General features: G+C 39.1%; 1 protein-coding gene across 2 annotated transcripts; it reads right to left on the bottom strand.

Moving 5' to 3' along the window:
- Positions 1-988: 988 nt before the first annotated feature.
- LOC149306380 (putative short-chain dehydrogenase/reductase family 42E member 2) lies at positions 989-16,871 on the bottom strand. 2 transcript variants are annotated; one of them, XM_089540020.1, is made up of 12 exons: positions 16,116-16,871; positions 12,855-13,212; positions 10,457-10,552; positions 9,640-9,700; positions 7,764-7,882; positions 7,575-7,650; positions 6,866-6,948; positions 6,191-6,328; positions 5,656-5,721; positions 4,643-4,706; positions 3,313-3,386; positions 989-1,889 (listed from the first exon to the last, which is right to left on the bottom strand). In XM_089540020.1, the coding sequence occupies exons 2-12, from the start codon at positions 13,188-13,190 to the stop codon at positions 1,755-1,757; spliced, it is 1,248 nt and encodes a 415-aa protein (XP_089396146.1). In that variant the 5' UTR covers positions 13,191-13,212; positions 16,116-16,871; the 3' UTR covers positions 989-1,754. The 2 variants fall into 2 exon arrangements, with proteins under 2 accessions (XP_089396146.1, XP_089396147.1); XM_089540021.1 differs by lacking the exon at positions 3,313-3,386 and having other exon boundaries at positions 1,755-1,889.
- Between the last annotated feature and the right edge of the window lie 1,642 nt (positions 16,872-18,513).

Below are 18,513 nucleotides of genomic sequence, written 5' to 3'. Positions count from 1 at the left end.
CCAAACACACTGCGGAAACAGTCCAGTATGAGACCGCTTCAACTGCCCTGGCTCAGTGCTAGGGAATTCTGGGAATTGTAGTATATTGTGGCACAATAACCTACAATTTTCAGGATTCCTTAGCACTAAGCCAGGGTAGTTAAAGCAGTCTCAAACTAGATTATTTCTGCAGTCTCTTTCAGACCGTAGCATGTACATGCCTGTGGCTGGGGTCCTGGGATTCATAGATTGGTAAGGCACTAGAGCCCACTGACCGACCAGGCTAAATACCTCACAAAACTACAAATCCCAGGATTCCACAGGATAGAGTCGTGACAGTTAACGCAGAGCCAAACTGCTTTCTTCCTGCAGTGTGGTCAGTCATCCATTTGAAGTTTGACCTCACAGGGGATTATGGGCTGTGAGACTGTGGTCACTTTTGGAACCTATAACAACAAAACACTGTATTGTCTCCAGTCATTATTAGTACACATGGTATAGGAACATTAAATAAATATATTCATGCAACACAAATAAATTCCTGTTGTTTATTGTTCAGAAATAATGTGCTGATACAAATAGCTGAAATAGGCTCTATATAATTCACACTGATATTCACTGAGTTTTTTAATAGTGCCTAACATTTCCAAGGCATGGGTATCTTTATGCGTATATTCGAAGATGTGTATGAATTATATATCTACACTCTGTAATATATATATATGTGTGTATGTGTGTGTGTGTGTCTCTCTCTCTCTCTCTCTCTCCATATATATATATATATATATATATATATATATATTTTCTATATTATGCTTGCAAGCAGCTTCAAACCTGGTAGCTAAAGTGCTATATAGCAAGGAAGAACCCCAAAGAGGTAGAAGGTGTGTGTGTGTGTGTTGGGGGGGGGTACTATATTTTAGGTGCTAAGGTGCTATAAATATTTTAATGAATATCAATATTAATTCTTTTTCCTCCCCACTCTTGAACCCCCCCCCCCAAAAAAAAAAAAAAAAACCCAACAACACACAAATCCAGTTCCAGGTTGGATAGAGAAGGAGCCTTCCTCTCAGAGATAGAAATAAAACTGCAATAATGTTTAAAACATGTCCCACCAGTACAGTACTTACAATAAATAGCACACGCATGGAACTGCTTCTATGGGGTTTGGCTAAAGACCAGTTGTTGGTCTATTCAAAGGTTTTGGTAGCATTTCTATGAATTCTCCTAGTCAGGTGGTTATATTACTGGGAAAAGAAGATGCTTGCAGTAGAATAAAATATCTTATGGATCAAAGGGTTCTGATACCTGTACATTGATGAGGAAGGGATAGTTTTGTTTAGCTTTGTAGATGGAGCATACCTGAAATCTAACATATTTCTGGATTTACATGTGATGCAGGTGCAGCAACCCTCCTTAAAATGCATGTATTTGCTCCATGGACTCTATTTCAGAATTCCATCTTCATTGCAAAAGAAGCAAGCTTACTTCTATAGGCTGTTTTTACAGAGAAATGGTGGCAAGGTGAGAATACCCAAGTAACAGCGCTTCACAGAAGAGTTCAAAATTATATAATGTCACTATCTGATCACAAATGAAGGAGTAATCCAGGCCCTTGCTAATTCTTCACAAATTAATCAGTACTTTAAAAAAAAACCAACACAAACACACAACAAAAAGACACAGGGAAATTATACTTCAAATGGTTAAAGCAAAAAACAAAGGACAAAAAATAATGAAAATATGTCAAATATAAGAAATATGAGGAAGAATGGCTAAAGTTGATGTTCGAGTCTTGTTTTCAGGTAATGATCCACTGTATCAGCCAATGTAAATTTATTTGGATAGTAACCCAACTCTTTACACGCCTTGTCTATCCGAAAAGTGTGAGTAACAATGACATTGAGTACCTATGGAAGGAAAAACAAAACAAAACCCAGTGACTTAGCAGAGAGTAGACAGTAAAGGTGATTTCAATCTCAATAGGGACTCCTTCACCTCTTTTAAACAAGGCTAGATAATGTGGATTACCATTCTAAATACAGGAGCTGCCCTAAGGGATAGCTAAATAAATCTTACTTCGACACAGTGGACTTTTTCACACCACCAAAAGTGAAGGGAGCATAGTGGGATGTTCCCATCACTGTTGTGCAATTATGGAGAAGTCCCATGAATGAAAAGTGGTGCTAGAATTACGGTACTCTTTCTTTGTGGGATGATGACGGAATTATGACAACATTGTGCGACATTGTCTGATGATCTTCTCATAACTGCACAATAGTGATGGGAGCATCCTGCTATGCTCCCGTCAATTCTGTCCATGTGATAAAGTCCTATGCTTGTACACAGCAGAGTAACTTAGTTTAGTGGTCCTAACCATTGGCCCACTCAAGGGGATTTTGGCTTCAGCTCCAACTGTTCCTGAGCCCATTAGCAATTTTTGTTGTTGTTGTTAACTGGCCTCGAGTTGATTTCAATCCATGGTGACCCTATAGATGAGGCATCCTAAGACCCCTTGTCCTCCTCTGCTCTGCTTAGGTCCTGCAAAGTCATGCCCATGACATCCATAATAAAGTCCAGCCATCTAGCATGCACCTTTCTTCTTTTTCTACTTCCCTCCCTTCTTCTTGCCTATCAGAATGATGGTGAGAACCCATGATAGGATGTTTGTGCCTCCACCTCTGAAAGGAAACACCTCACAGGGAAGATCAACGTTCCTATTATCACCAGAAACAAGGCAGAAAGGAAGACACCCCAATCTTCTCTAGGAATGTGTTTTTGCAAATGAACCCAGTTCATTTTAGGCATTGAAAAATAAACATGCAAAATTGTATGTTATGATTTCTTGCGTTGTGTTTTTTCGGCTCTTTCGCCAGTCCAGGTCTGCTCTAGACATGAGAAAGAAGGGAGAAAATTGTCCCAAGCCACCAGGTTGTTGATAGGCCACAGCATTCCTTTAGTACATGTATTGTACATGAGTACATCTGACTTCTGTGGTAAAGAGATGGATTAGGTGCAAAAGATGAAAGAGATCAGTAGATGAATTTTCCTGGTTAGAAGGCAGGAGACCTTCAATGAGCCCAAATGAGATGCTGCTGAACATAGATGTTGAATTGAAGCATTCTAAATGTGTTATCACTGTTACTCTTATTATTAACTTTATACCTCACAACTGGGGCTTACAACAGTTCACACATTGAAATAGGGATAGTTAAGGTGACCTGTCCTACAGCAACCATTCATTCTCTCTCCTCTCTATGTAAAACCCATGGTGCCTTAAGCCATCATGGAAATGTTCCACCCCCCAAAAAAAAAGTATATACAAGTGTTTACCTCATTTTTAGTCAGTACAGGTGTAAATTTAAAAACTGGTTTAAGGAACAGGTGCAGATATTCAAGCAAGATGGCTGCAGAAGAGAAAATATTGATAGTCAAAAGTGAATAACAAGATACAAGATAATACCTTGAAAATATATAAGAGGTAGAGGCACTCAGTAATAATCCTATAGATGACAGTTTCATCCCCTGCTGCATAACACATACAATAAAGAACAGCCAAAGAAATGTTCATAGATATCTCAAAGGGTTAGGATTTCTGGGTGGGAAAGACAGAGGAATCACATTGCAAACTCCACAGGCTTGGGCTAGTTCAAGTGAGCCTTTTAAAAGATACTGACCTGCTGAAACCTGCCACTTTCTTAACCACTCCATTATCTAACAATTTAATCTACCTTTGAAGAGAGATCCACAGTTTTGATAGTGGGTTTGCCTTCTTTTTTGCTGATGAAGGACAGAGAAAACAAAGCCCCTTTACTAGAGATTGTTTTAAAAGCAAAAAGCTTAACAATAAAAAATGATTTAGCAAAGACCTCAATAGAAAAAGGAACAGCAACTTCAAAAGGATTTTGTGGGTTTCTTATCTGAATGTTTTTTGGAAACTTTGAAGTGTGGCAAATAGAGAGTTAAAGAAATTACTTCTTTGTGGGAAGGCAGGAAAAAAAGATGCCATCATGATAGCATTGCTGAAATTATGGAGTTTGCATGATTGTTTCGCTTTTAATTGCTGTATTTGTGTTGTACTTGCTGTAACCATTGTATTAATTGAATATAATAACTAATAGAAGAATGGGAAAGTTACAAAAGAAGCAGAACAAGCACTTTTAGAGGAGTTGCTAAAGGCGAGCTTCGAGGAGATGAAGGGTGCCAAGGAAGAATGAATGTATGTAGAATGCATATGAATACAGTAGTAAAATTGTTTTAGTTGAGAGGAGGTAGAAATTTAACCATATTTTGTTTGTTTTAACTGGAAATGTTTAGTGATAATTCCTAAAGACTGGGCCCTCATTGACTTTTTGTGATAAAAAGAAAATGATTTTGTAACATTGGGGTTTGATTAATAGAAAGAGTAAGCTATTAAAAGATGGGTACTTGTTTGTTAAATAGAGAGGAATTAAGTGTATAACCACTGAAAGGAAGATTGGAAGTTATTCTTTCTTTCTCCTTCATTTTTTCTTTCTTCTTACTTTTCCTCTTTTCTTGATTTATGTATTTTTAGTATTGTATTGTAAAGAAATGAGATTAAAAAAACAACCCCAGTACCCCAAAGGGATGCAGATTCACCCAGGTAAGAGAAATAGGACTAAAAGATATAGACTTCTGTTACCTCCTGACAAAATAAGAACTCTAGGAAGATAGATGCATGGCTTCTGGCATCCCAATTTTTCATACTGTGAAGGACAGAAAAAGGCATCAAAATAATGTAAAAGCATTTGCTATTTAATCCTAAGATAATAATATAATAATAATAATATATTGCCTACTGTTTCATGGGAATTGTCACTGGTTTTAAAAGGAAAAAGAAGAACGCACCCTGAGTTCAATGGAGGAAAGATCTGACATAAACTGAAGTGACAGATAATAAAATATCCACCCAGACTCGCTATGAATAGGGAAGGCAGCTTGTTGCTGGTTTAAGGTGAATATCTTTAAGGTATTTGTGTTTACTTTCTTATTGCTCTCTCACATGCACACAGTTTTGTATTGTAACACATATATTAATGACTTTCTTAGTGCCAGGACATTTTGGTTCTCGGCAATAATAATAATAACAACAAAAATTTAATAACAGTATATTGAATTATTAGTCCCACTACCAGTACCTTCTGCATTTCTGACATCATTCCCTATAGTTTGGTCCCTATCCATGTGTATGTAAATATATTGAAATTCAAGATAATCATACACCTGACAGGCATTATCATTCATCAAAACTTTTGATATAATAAAAAGTCTTAGTTGTTAAACTTAGGGGCTTGACAGTGCGGCAATGATGTGCCGATGAAAATAAAGCTGCCTAGAGCGGCTTCTTTTTTGCGGCACTGTAAAGTGGAAAGGGCGCCGCCATGACGCCACTTCCTGTGAGCAATGTCTGCATGCTGTGTGGCGCGTGCATCATCATGGTGGCCCCCATGTGGACGGGCCGAGCCATGATGGCACCGCCGGTGCATACTAGTATTTGGGAGTGTGCGGTTGCTCTGTTCTCCCGAACCCTAATTTTGGCTGCAGGACTTGCAAATCGGCAGTCTGAACCGGACTTTTGTCCTCATTATACCCTTTGTTTTCTTTGAACATTTACTATGTTTTTCTCAAGGCAAAAAAAAAATTAAACACTCATACCAATGGTGTAATCCATTCAAAAAAATTGACTTTCTCTCCATCATGTATATAATATGCCTGGCCACTCTGCAAAACAACCAAGAGGAAGGGGAAAAAAATAACTAATTAAAAACCATCAACAACATGCATTGATCTTCTGCATCAGCTTTCCTTAGCCCTGTCTCTCCAGAATGTGTTAGACTACAGCTTTCAACATAACCTCAGCAAGCTCTGGCCACACTGTATATAAAACTACAGCGCTATATAAATAAAGCATAATAATAATAATAATAATAATAATAATAATAATAATAATAATATTGAGAAGATGGAATTGACAGCAAAGATTTGTAGAAATCACCCGTTTGAGGATGGCTGTTTCCAGCCTCTTCTCCATTGTGCATGCCAAGATATACAATATTCACACGATTCAGTACTATAAGAAAACCACCTGATGTGGGTTTTGGCTGATGGAATTAAAAGCCAAAGGGGAATGGTTAGCCATGGTTTTAGCACTGAGCTATCGGAGTGCAAGAATGAAAGTGGTTTTACTTACAGCCACATATTCTTTGTCAGCTGTTAGAGCCTTAGCAGCTAAGAGGTGACCCTGTACAAGATTAGAAGTATGAACCCAGTTCATCAGTGTGTTTGAATCCCCAGATCTGAAACACAGGAGTCTTCTCTGGATGTTCGCCTGTGAAAAAGAGAATAAGCATGAAACAACTTTATACTAAATAGACTGACACACACAAAAAATTGCAGATGGATACAAAGCCTCAGACCAAAAGTCCAGAAGCTGTTGATCTGCACCATTTCTTCCTCTTATCTGTCGGATACTTTTCAATATTTTAATTTGGAAATAAACAACAGGATGTTGTTTTAATGGAAATAAACAACAAGATTGTGATTAATCAGAAACAAGATTATCCGTCCAATTCTTGCACATCTTTTTATCTTAACCAAAAATGCATCAACACATAATCAGAAAATAAAACAAGGTAGCTAGAGAAAAAGCCAAAAGTCAAGCGTAAAGGATTTTGTTTCAGAGAACTGTTTCTATTAAAGAGTAGACTACACTGTTTTTAGAGTCAGTTTCCTCTATTGAGAAAGGTCCAGATTAAGAATTTAATGCAAAGCTTGGAAAAGTTATTTTTGGACTACAGCGTCACCAGCCAAGACGGTCACTGACTTTGTACAATGTGATCCCCACAGTTCAGAAAACAATACATACAATGACACGTGGAAGGTGTCTCTGCTCATCTGGCCCATAGATGCCTGGTGGGCGAAGAACACATGTCCGTAGTTTACCACCTCCTAGGAGAGAGGTCATGATGTGATAATTTCATATGACAAAGTAACACAAACAATGATAGCTCCCTTAACAAGCTGAAAACAACAGCAAGTGCATAAAAATGCAGCATTCAGGTCAGAGGTTTGTCTGGTGTTCCTTTCCCACCATCATCAACCAGTTGTGTCCCGCTTGTGTTCCCAACTAAACACCATCGATTGTCTCCGACTGTCATGTATAGAAACACTTTAGTTCAGAAATGCAGGCTTTCAGTAGAAAAACCAGAAAAGCCTGATCCAGAAATAATAGATGTTCGCCACAGATGTGTGTTGCCAGGACTAAAGAGCCAGTGGTAGCAAAGCATAATTAAAGCAATGTGAGTTCCTGCATGGCATGGAGTTGGACTCGATGGCCCTTGTGGGCTCTTCCAACTCTATGATCCGATGATTCTAAGTTCTTGTGGGGTGTATATGTATATGTGTTGCCCACCCCTGGTCTAGAAGCTTCATGGTGAAGGTAACTCTCAAATTTGATTTGAATTTTAATAAAATGTTAATAAAATAAAGAAAGGCATTTGAGGCTACTTCTACTGGACTTTAATTATAGGACAAACCCTGTTCCGTGATATAAGAAAATACAGCTTTGAACATACCTTTAAGCAATGTTCCATTAGCAGCTAGTACCATTTGATCTGCAATTGCTTTGGTTCTGGAATAATGGTTAGTCTGCTAAAAATAAAGAAATACACCACAACGGAAGTCAGTCTTCTGGTACATCTTGCTTCAACATCTTGAAAGAATATCTCTTTAGAAACCCTGCTATGTATCTGTCTCCCAAATACCTTCTCTAGAGGGAAATATGGCACCGTTTCCTCATCTCCATCTTCAATCGGGCTTCCACCAAATACAACACTCACCGAACTGGTATATATCAATCTGGAAATACTTCTTTTTTGGCAAACTGAATTGAGGTATAAATATTGTAAAATAAACAGTTAAAAAAAAGAAAAAAACATTTGAGGAGCCTGAATATTAGCAATTTTCCATGCTTGTAAGAAAATCTAAATTTTGATTATTTGAATTGCAAATGGATATTAAATTTCCTTATATCAGTGCAATTCATGATCCCTTTTATTTTAATGGTCTAATTACCAATTTACCACTGTTTTAATTGCCTAATTAAAAATATTCCACTCCTGCGTTAGGATAATGTTTCCAGGCGATGAGTAAATCTAGATCTAAAACATAATTTGTCTGTATCTTTTTTTTAAATGGAGAATTATACAGTACTCAGAAAAAAAAAAACCACCTGATGAGACTTGCTTTTAGTTTTATAGAAAAGCATAAATGAAAAAATACACTGGGAAGCAAAAAAAGAAGTACACTATGAAAATTAACCACACTATGAAAAGGAAAACATTGCCACCACCTAATGAGAGTACATGACTCTGTAGACATAGAATCATAGAATCCTAGAGTTGGAAGAGACCACAAAGGCCATCCAGTCCAACTCCTGCCATGCAGGAACTCTCAGTCAAAGCATCCCTGACAGATGCCACCCAACCTCTGTTTAAAGACCTCCAGGAAAGGAAACTCCACTACACTCCGAGGGAGGACTGTGTTCCACTGTCAAACATCCCTTACTCTCAGGAAGGTCCTCCTAATGTTGAGGTGGAATCTCTTTTCCTGGAGCTTGCTTCCTTTGCTCTGGGTTCTAGTCTCTGGAGCAGCAGAAAACATGCTTGCTTCCTCCTCAATATGACATCCCTTCAAATATTTAAACAAGGTTATCATATCACCTCTTCACCATCTCTTCTCCAGGCTAAACATACCCAATTCCCTAAATTGTTCCCCATGGCATAATAGGGCATGGTTTCTAGACCATTCACCATTTTAGTTGCCTCCCTTTGGACACAATCCAGTTTCTCAATGTCCTTTTTTAATTGTGGTGCCCAGAACTGAACACAATATTCCAGGTGGAGCCTGACCAAAGCAGAATACAGTGGCACTATTACTTCCCTTGATCTAGACATTATACTTTTATTGATGCAGCCTAGAATCGCATTGGCCTTTTTAGCTGCCACACTGTTGACTCATGTTCAGCTTGTGGGTCTACTAGGACTCCTAGATCCCTTTCAAACATATAAGTCTCATTAAGCCAAGTGCCCGCCATCAAATATCTATTCTATGCTTTCATCCTCACCCCCCCAAATGCAGTACTTTACATTTCTCTGTGTGGAAATTCATTTTATTAGATTTGGCCCAACTTTCTAATCTATTTAGGTCATTTTGAATTTTGATCCTGTCCTCTGGGATATTAGCTACTCCTCCTGATTTGGTGTCATCTGCAAATTTGATAAGCATGCTCCCTATTCTTTCATCTAAGTAATTGATAAATGTTGAACAAGTTGTCCATGATACATCTGTAGCTTTGCACAATGGGGTATGTGCAACAACTACTGGGCCTGTGATGAAGATGCACAGGGTATACCATAATACAGTATGCTACAATATAAATTGCTTTAGGACAAATACAGGAAACCTGTGGCTGTACCAGTCATATAGAGTACTGACAGGGTACAGCCTATGCTGGTTCTGATCTGAACATCTAGGTACAGAAGGGCTTGGCAGGAGAAAATCCTACCGTAGCCCATTGGGACCTTGAGAAGATCACACAGGTAAATGCTTATAAGACAATCCAACTAATATACTACCTACCATCAATGACAACCTTTGTTCCTCCAACATTTATTGACTCAATCTCTTCTTTCTTTGCTAACTGGAAGCAAAGAAACAATTAAGTGACAGTTATTCACCCATCATAATAACAGTGTAAGGAAAGAGTATGTAGAGAGATCTTGTAGCACCTTTGAGACTAACTGAAAGGAAGAAGTTGGGGCATGAGCTTTCATAGACGAAAGTCTACTTCCTCAGATGCATTTGGTCCGACCGTGGCTACATTCTGAAAAGAAACTAGACGCTTCTTTGGGACTCACTAAAAGGCTGTCCACACAGGCCAAAAAACTCTTCCCCCCGGCCTCACATTGTTGTGTTTAGATGATGCAGACCAAAACCTCAGGGCCAGGATTGGGCCAGATCCACTGGATTCAGTGGACCCAGTCCACTCCTAGGGTAAACAGCTCTTAACACTGGTCGGTTTGATTCCTGGTTTGTTGTTGCACACCCAGCTGTTTAAATGCCCTGCATGAGCTCCTTATCTTTCTGTGCCATTGCTCCTACTGGGAAGCCCCCCATTGCCATGTCTGATGTAGCAACGGGGTGTCTGGCCACATGGGTGCAGCTAAGCAACTCATTTCTGCATCAGATGTGGTCACGGGGGGCTTCTCAGTAGAAGCAATGGGGCAAAAAGGTAAGGAGTGGGTCCCCAGGTCGGCCCAGAGATGGGCGTATAAATACCAAACTCTGGGTGCCAACTGGGACCTGACCAAGGTGAGCACTCAAGCCAGAATAGCAAGGGCTCAGCCTGTTCTTTCCTGGTCCATCTACTAAGAGCCACAGATAGATGTCAACTTACCTGCTCTGATCCTGACATGCCATATGATGCTGCATGGAACACACAGTCCACTCCTTCACAAGCTCTGAACACTGCCTTGTCGTCTCTCACATCACCCTGTAAATCATAGCAATAATATTAATTGTGTCATGAGGAACATACAAAGCAAAAAAAAATACTCACAAAAGGAAGAAGACAAGCGAAAGCTTAAATTTTCTGGAGATGTGCAAACTGCACAGACATAACATGGAAACAAAAATACATAAAATACCCAAACCAGGCAATCTTGGGCATTGCACTGTGTGAGACATCACTTCCATCTCCACTGATGTATCCATCTTAATGGACTCAGTTTCTGAGATATCACTGACATCTTGGGGAAACCACTTTCCACTTGTGTTCTCTCACAAAATACCATCCTAGCTACAATTGAAATTGAAGTCCTTTACATCAGAATTCCTCACAAATACGAGCTACTAGCTATTAGGAATATCATTCCAGATCCAACATATCTAGCTGCCAAACTTTGCACATATGTGCTTTCAAGGTGCCTGTTCATTATGTACATAGTTTCACTCTAGTACCAAGAAACTGAACCTGTCTTGCAAAGTCAAGTTAAAGTTAGGCAAAATATTAACCAGAAACTAATCTGACATCTGAAATGGCAATATTAAAATACAAACAAAACAGTGTGAGATTAAATTCATCCTCCAGGGATGCTGTACCATTGCCTTTAAAGTTGTGGAACAAGGTAGCTTCAAAGGGAGATTGGAGTGAGAAATTTCTTTACAGTTCATCTGGGAATTTCAGTCTGTAATACTTTCTTATCACTAGATGTATTAACTACCACATCCCAGGAATATAGCAGCACCAGCAGTTTCAAGATTATCCAACAAACAGATACAGCTGTTCCACCTTGAGATAAAAACAAAAATGATATGTACAGCTTGCCCAGACCTTCGCTAGAACCAACCAAAATGGCACAAAAGTCTAAAACATTTCAGCAGATTAGGTGATGATGAAAAAGCAAAAGGGAAAGAAACAGAAAAGTCCAAAAGTCAGGCCAGATGTTGCAGATGCAAGGTCTGCAGGTAGACACTGGTCCAAAACACACCGCAGAAATAGACCGCTTTAACAGCCCTGGCTCAATGCTAGGGACTCTTGGGAAGTGTAGTTGCATGCAGTGTTGCCAACAAGCCTCAAAGATATTCCCCAGAATGTTTTACCCAAATCCAAAATACCCGGATTTCCCTAATATTTACCGGAATATTCAGTCAAAACCCCTTGAAATAAATTAATTAAATTCCCTGGATTCCAGGGAATTCCCGGAAATTGGCAACGCTGGTTGTGCGAGACATTTAGCCTTCTCTGTCAGAGAGCTCTGGTGCCACAGTGAACTACAATCCCCAGGATTCCCTAGCACTGAGCCAGGGCAGTTAAAGCGGTCTCAGGTTGGATTATTTCTGCAGTGTGTTTTGGACGTCAGTCTCGACATTCTTTCGACTCAAGTCTCAGGCTGAGTTGAATACAGGTTGAATAAATCTGCACTCTGGCAGGTTTAATTTATTTGTCATTCATTGGGCACATTTTATACTGGGTTAAAATAAACCATGCTGGGGAGCTGGTGTAAAAACTCACTGATCATATCGGAAGCCACATTTGAGAATTTCTTCTACTTCTAAAATCCCGTTTCGGAGCGGGATTTATCTAGTGTGATAAAGCCAGGTCCTATGAAAGCTTATGCTACATTAAATGCCACCATGAATGTTTGAATCTTGAAGTTATCAATAAGCTTTGGGCAACAGGGTTTGAATTGTTAAGACTGTGAACCACATTGAGTTTGGGTGACTTAACAGATACTCCTGCACTCAAAAATCTTGAATATGTTTTTTGCACTAGGTTCCGTATGTCAATAATTTAATAATAATAATAATAATAATAATAATAATAATAATAAGTAGCCCAGTCGCACAACTGTGAGGATGTGCAATAATGGCTGGTATCAAATCGGTAGTTTCCATTTTAATTCATTAGCGCAATTACAGTGAGAACAGAGATTGTGTGACAATGTCCTTAAAGTGTTGGTACTAAGTTTTAAACCCCTAAAAGACTTAAGACCCAGTTCTCTTTTACTTCTTACATCTTCCAGCATTATTTTTATCCTTGAATTTTTTTAATTACATAGGTTTGACTGTTGGCCATTAACATTAAACATTGTATTAACATTAATATTATAAATATTAATATTAACATTAATATTTTGAGACTGTTTGGGCTGATTGGTTTGTTTTGGTTCTGCTTTTTATTTGTTTCATTGAGTTTTTATATCTATAAACTATCCGAAAGGCACATAGAAGGAGAAGAAGAGAGAGAGGGAGTACAGGAGAAAGAAAGAAGGAAAGCACAGTGTGGATCTTACCTGGATAAAGACTGCTTTCTTGGGAATCTCCCATCTAGGCTTCTGTCTGTCGAACAAAATGACACGGACTCCTTCGCTGGTGAGGGCACAGCCCAGGTGGTACCCAAAACAGCCCGCACCTCCGGTGATCAAAACCTTAGCTGATCTTTTACACAACGGTCCGGCGTGCCCACTAAGTCCACATTCAGATGCCTGGCTGCAGTAGGGCAAAACTCCATTGGAACTGCTTCTCATCACTTCTCCCAGTTGAGGAAGCATTTTCAGAATTGGTCCAATCTGTTCCTTGAGGCTGTGCACAGTTTTGTCAGCGCCGTTGTATTCCAAGCCTCCATGCATCCTTATCTCTTTGAAAATCAGCCTATATAAAAGATACAGGAATGACAGCTAGTTAAAAAGGGTGTTGTTGTTTTTTTTGGCAAAACCTTCACTTAGGCTGTTAGTTGTGGCTTAGTCATGCATTCAAATCAGCAGAGGATGACAGTCACAACTTGCGTGCTTCGGATGATGAGGCTTTTATTACCCAATTTCCCTCCCTCATTCACAAAATTGGATGGGTGAATCCAGATGACATCTTCTATTTGTAACACTACTGGCATATTTCAGTTATCTGACAACGAAGCTCCTTTTTATAAAGTACCCATTTTTCATCATCCTCTGTCTAGTTGAAAGTCTTTTAGTTACATTGGCATTAGGATAGGGAAGGAAGGTGGAGGGAAAAACACAGGAGATTATTACAGGGGGGGACGGGACGTCTTGCTTATCCGAACATTATCCTATCTAGAAAACACAAGTGACAGCAATCGTGTGAAAGCCTTTCAGATGACATAACATATATCCTGTCATTGTCCCATCACTGTCCCGCCATTGAAGTGGCATTGCCTGGCACTTTGCATTAACGGAAGTTCACATTAATGCAACGCTGCTTCAATGACAGGACCAGCGCTACGTTATGAAAGCCTTTTGTGCAATCGGTGTCATGGACGGGATAAAGATGGGGGACCAAGTTTGGCCAACTTTCAATTGGTCTCTAGCAGCTTCAAAATATGTTTACTTATGCAAGGCTTACCTCACCGGACTGTTTCCTTTCACTTGTGCATATTGTTAGTTTTGATTCAAAAGTGTGCTGCAACCTGACGAATTGCTCTTCATTTTTATGATATTTGATGAAATATGATATTTTATATTTCTATTAAAGAGGTAATTGCCCAGCAAGACGTAACAACTATTTTGAACTGAGGTGTATCTGTATTGTGATTTCTTAGTTCTTCTTTTGTCTTTTTAATAATGGCACAAAAAATCCCAGGGAAAGATGGAATAGTTGCACAATGTCTCTTTCGATTAGTAAAGCTAGGGACTATTTGTCTGAACCACCCATACTAAAATCCCATTGATTTCTAAAGGACTAACTTGGGTGGGCAACTGGACCAGAGGCGAGATCTGTTTTAAGGTTTTGCTGCAAGTAGCACTGTGCACACACCTTATTGCCAATCCAGATTAAAAGTTACTTCTGGTTTCCATTTTGGCCTAATTTTCAGGCAATATTTCTTTTTTGGTTGGGGGAGCTAAGGACAAAAAACCCTGCATTTTGGTGCAGTTTTGCAGCATTTTGGGTATAAATTTTCACCTAGGTTTCTCAAAGGTGTGGAGTGTCCCATAAGGTGGAAGAACGTGATTGTAGCTGCATGCGGACCACAGACCACGGTTCCCTTATTTTGGTTTCAAGTGTGGCTTATGTGCAATTCAATCATGTCTTCTCAGAAGTAAGTCCCAATTAATACAGTGAGACCTGGGCTGCATCCACACTGTGGAAATAATCTGGTTTGGCAACACTTTAACTGCCGTGGCTCAGTGCTTTGGAATTATGGGAAGTGTTGTTTGTTGTGGCACCTCCGCCACTGGTGGGCAAAGGAAGGGAGACGTTCCCGAACCTTTAACAGTTGAGTAGACACTACTCCTCCCATTGGCACCAGCTTGCCATCCTTGTCTGCACAAATATTGCAGTGTTGCAAGGGAGGATCAAGAAGTGTTGATTCTTACTCAGACAAAATTATCTGCTTAGATGTACACACCTGTAGCCATGAGCAAAATAAAGGATGAAGCATAAACAATAACAGGAAAGAACACAGTCAGCAAGAAGGCATACAACTGACAACACAACCATAGCAGGGAAAAGAGGGGCCATGCATGTGTTCAATAGAACCAAACCAAGATAACGGTGGGGCTGAAAATATTGGAGGAAGCTAATGATCATTGCTAATTGTATATTCGTCTCAACTGCTAATTGTATATTGGTTCTCAATATGGATGATGATGGCATCAACATTCACACTTGAGAGAGTGCTTGCAGCAGTTAGAGATCTTAACTAAGGGCCTTATCACAGATGGAAAATCCTGAAGAGAAACAGGATTTAAATTAGCTTTAAATATGAAAAAACCCACAAATGCAGGAAGTTTATCACACAGCGTCACTGTTAACATGAAATAAGTTTGAAGTTAAAGCAAAGGTAAAATGGGGAAAATTTCCGTGTCAGGGGTAAATTGCCTATGCTTGAGCCCCATTGAAAATAATGGGACGCGTGCAATGCATGCGCCAAAGCTGCGTGCGCCATTCATTACATTCTCCCACACCTTCAGTGTATGCTGAAAGCCGTGGAAGTGAAGCCCATGTATTCTGTGGACTCACTGTATGTCTAAAACAATTTGCGGTACAAATGTTAAAAAAACCCCAGTTAAATAAGCATTAAATATACTATTAAAAATGTTAACTACAAAATAGTTTTTAAAGCATTGCACAATAATTAGATGCTTATTTAATTGCTTGGGTTTCTATTCTGGTCCTCCCTCCAACAAAAACGGAACTCAAGGAATGATAAAATCAACCAAAATAAATGCAGCTTTCTTTTTCCTTTAATATATGTGCTTTTTTTAGACAGCAGACCTTTAGGGAAGGCTTCATTTATTATTATTATTATTATTATTATTATTATTATTATTATTATTCCATGTAGACTGCTCTAGAACCTTTTTTGCCTGATGAGTTTAATTAAGGTTTTGTTGTTTTAAAGAAAACATGAAATAAACATCTGTTCAGAAGTACTCTGCTTGTAGTCTCAGAGGGCTACTGTTATGTCCTTCAACAAAATCAATATTCGTACAGGTATTGACTGTACAAATATATATATATTGCTTTTCAAATACATCTTTCAAATTATTTTAACAGAACACTTTGTACGTTACATACAATAAAACAGTAATAATTACCTTTTTTTATTGGGACACGGTGGCTGAGCAGTTAAGACGCTGACTTGGATGACTGCAAAGGTTGGCGGTTCGAGACCTAAGCGCCGCGTGGTGAAGAAAGCTCCTGTTACTAGTGCCAGCTTCTGCCAACCTAGAGGTTCAAAAGCATGTAAAAGTGCAAGCAGGTAAATGGGTACCACTTTGGTGGGAAGGTAAAAGCGTTCGGTGCAGTTATGCTCACAGAACTGTCTTTGACAAAGCTGGCTCTCCGATTTAATAACGGAGATTAGTGTTGTCCGCTACAGTCGGACACGACTTGGCAACCTTGTCAAAGGGGCAACCTTTATTTTTTATCTGTAATATTTATGTTCACTGCAGCCCTGAAGGCTTCTTCTGCTTCTTTTTTTGTAATGAGTTGCCTTGACTGTAGAAATCTGATAGAAGCAAATGTCCCTCGACTGGTGATGAGAGTTTCACAGATGCCCTGGTCTTTTATAGTGGCTCTTTATTTCACAGACAGACAGATATAGGCTAGCCTGCAACCGAAAACTGGGCTTCAAGCCAGAAAAGGGATGGGTGCTAGGTGTAGGCCTTCTTACTTCCCATGCCAGGAGCAACCTGAGCCAGGGCTGTCCCAATTGGTTTCCTCACACAAAGCCTAGAAAAGTGGCGGTTTGAGGAACATGAATCCACAGCTCTCCAAGATCTGATATCGGTTGCAGATTCTGGATGTGGAAATCCAACAAGTTATGCAAATGGGTTGGTGCTAGCAGCAAAGACTGTTATATATCCATGTATCTAATATAATTATATATACACTCGGCCCTTCTTATACACAGATTTTTTATACACGGATTCAAGCATCCAAGGTTTGAAAATGTTCAAAAAAAGTATAATTTTCAAGTATCAAACCTTGATTTTCCATTTTTAATAAGGGACACCATTTTGCTATGTCATTATATTTAATGGGACTTGAGCATCCACGGATTTTGTTATCCACAGGGATCTTGGAACCAAAGCCCAGCGGATAACAAGGGTCCACTGTACATAAGGAACCATAGGTTTGGTAGTAATAGTAATAATAGCCATATTGATTTCATCATCATCATCATCATCATCATCATCATCATCATCATCATCTCTTACAATCAACAGATCCACTAGATCCAATATAAACTCAAACATAACATTAAAAGCAACACCCAAAAGGAATAAAGCAAACCAAAATATATGATGTTGCAAAATTGGACTGATATATGAATAATCCATGAACAGACGTGTGCCGATAAACAACAGGAATCAGGACAGCACCCCATTTAATGTAAGATATCCTTCAGTTATAAGCCTTAATAAACCTCTCCAGACAGCTATTTTATTGGCTCTAATGACCATACAAGTGTGTCATCTCTCTGATCTCTGCTTAGCCTATCTAGAAATCAACAGCACTGGTTTCTCTGTGCCTCGGGCGTTCAGTCTTGTGTGGATGATAAAGTCACTGTAATAGCAATATGGATTTCAGAAGGCATGTTAAACTCATTTGTATGTTGATCACTGCCTTCGCTGTCTTTAAATGTCTTGTTATGGTTAGTCACCCACATACGCATAAATGTGTGTGCATATGTGTCTTTAAGTCACCTGTGGTAACTTCATAAACTTCACATAGTGTTCTTAGGCAAGGTCCGCTCAGAAGTGTTGCCAGTCCCTTCTTTTGAAATGAGTCAGTTCTAATGGACAGAATCCTAATTCTTTGTACAGATTCTGCTTCTTGCCTGCAGATAAGATTCTGCTCCATACAGTATGTCCTGCTAGTACTCCTAAAGCTATGCGTGTTCCTGCGATAAATACAGGTGGTGCAAGGTGTGCCTTTGTACAGCTTTGCTGTAACATATTGGCAAAGGTGGCAGCTGAACTATTTCGTTAATGGATCTGAGATAGACTCTTAACTCCCAACTATAATTTGGCGGCTTTTGCAAAAAGAAATGCTGCAACTTTCTGACATTTCTAAATGCGGTTGTTGTTGTTGTTGTTGTTGTTGTTGTTACGTTTATTAGAAACCGGTTTTAAAAAAAAAGATTCCAGGCATTTTACAAATAAAATGTTTAAAAGGTAAAAACAGCAATATCTCCATAATACAGTGAAAAAGATCTGGAACAGCATCTGGTATTAACTGGTGATCTTTCATCCAAGTACTAAGCTTCCAAGATCAGATAGGATCTGGTGCTTTAGGGCATTTAGGCCTGTATACATACTGGTGCTGGTTTTATGAATAAATATAATGAAGGAAGGAGACGCCATTGCTCTCCAAGGGAGCGTCTTCCACTGTTAAACAGCCCTTAATGTAAAGAAGTTCCTCCTAATGTTGAAGTGGAATCTCTTTTCTTGTACCTTGCATTCATCGTTCTGGGTCCTATTCTCTGGA

The sequence above is a fragment of the Sceloporus occidentalis genome, unplaced genomic scaffold (genome assembly GCF_023333645.1).
Source record: "Sceloporus occidentalis isolate IW3139 unplaced genomic scaffold, rSceOcc1.0.p SCAF_10, whole genome shotgun sequence".
In the NCBI taxonomy this organism is placed as follows: domain Eukaryota; kingdom Metazoa; phylum Chordata; class Lepidosauria; order Squamata; family Phrynosomatidae; genus Sceloporus; species Sceloporus occidentalis.
This window is presented reverse-complemented; position numbering and strand designations above follow the sequence as displayed.

Excerpts from the sequence above, each read along its gene's own strand:
- LOC149306380 (XM_089540020.1), bottom strand. The coding sequence starts at position 13,190 with ATGCATGGAGGCTTGGAATACAACGGCGCTGACAAAACTGTGCACAGC. Across the intron at positions 10,553-12,854 it reads AGAAAGCAGTCTTTATCCAG|GGTGATGTGAGAGACGACAA; the intron begins GTAAGATCCACA and ends TATGATTTACAG. Across the intron at positions 7,883-9,639 it reads AACAAAGGTTGTCATTGATG|TTTGCCAAAAAAGAAGTATT; the intron begins GTAGGTAGTATA and ends ACCTCAATTCAG.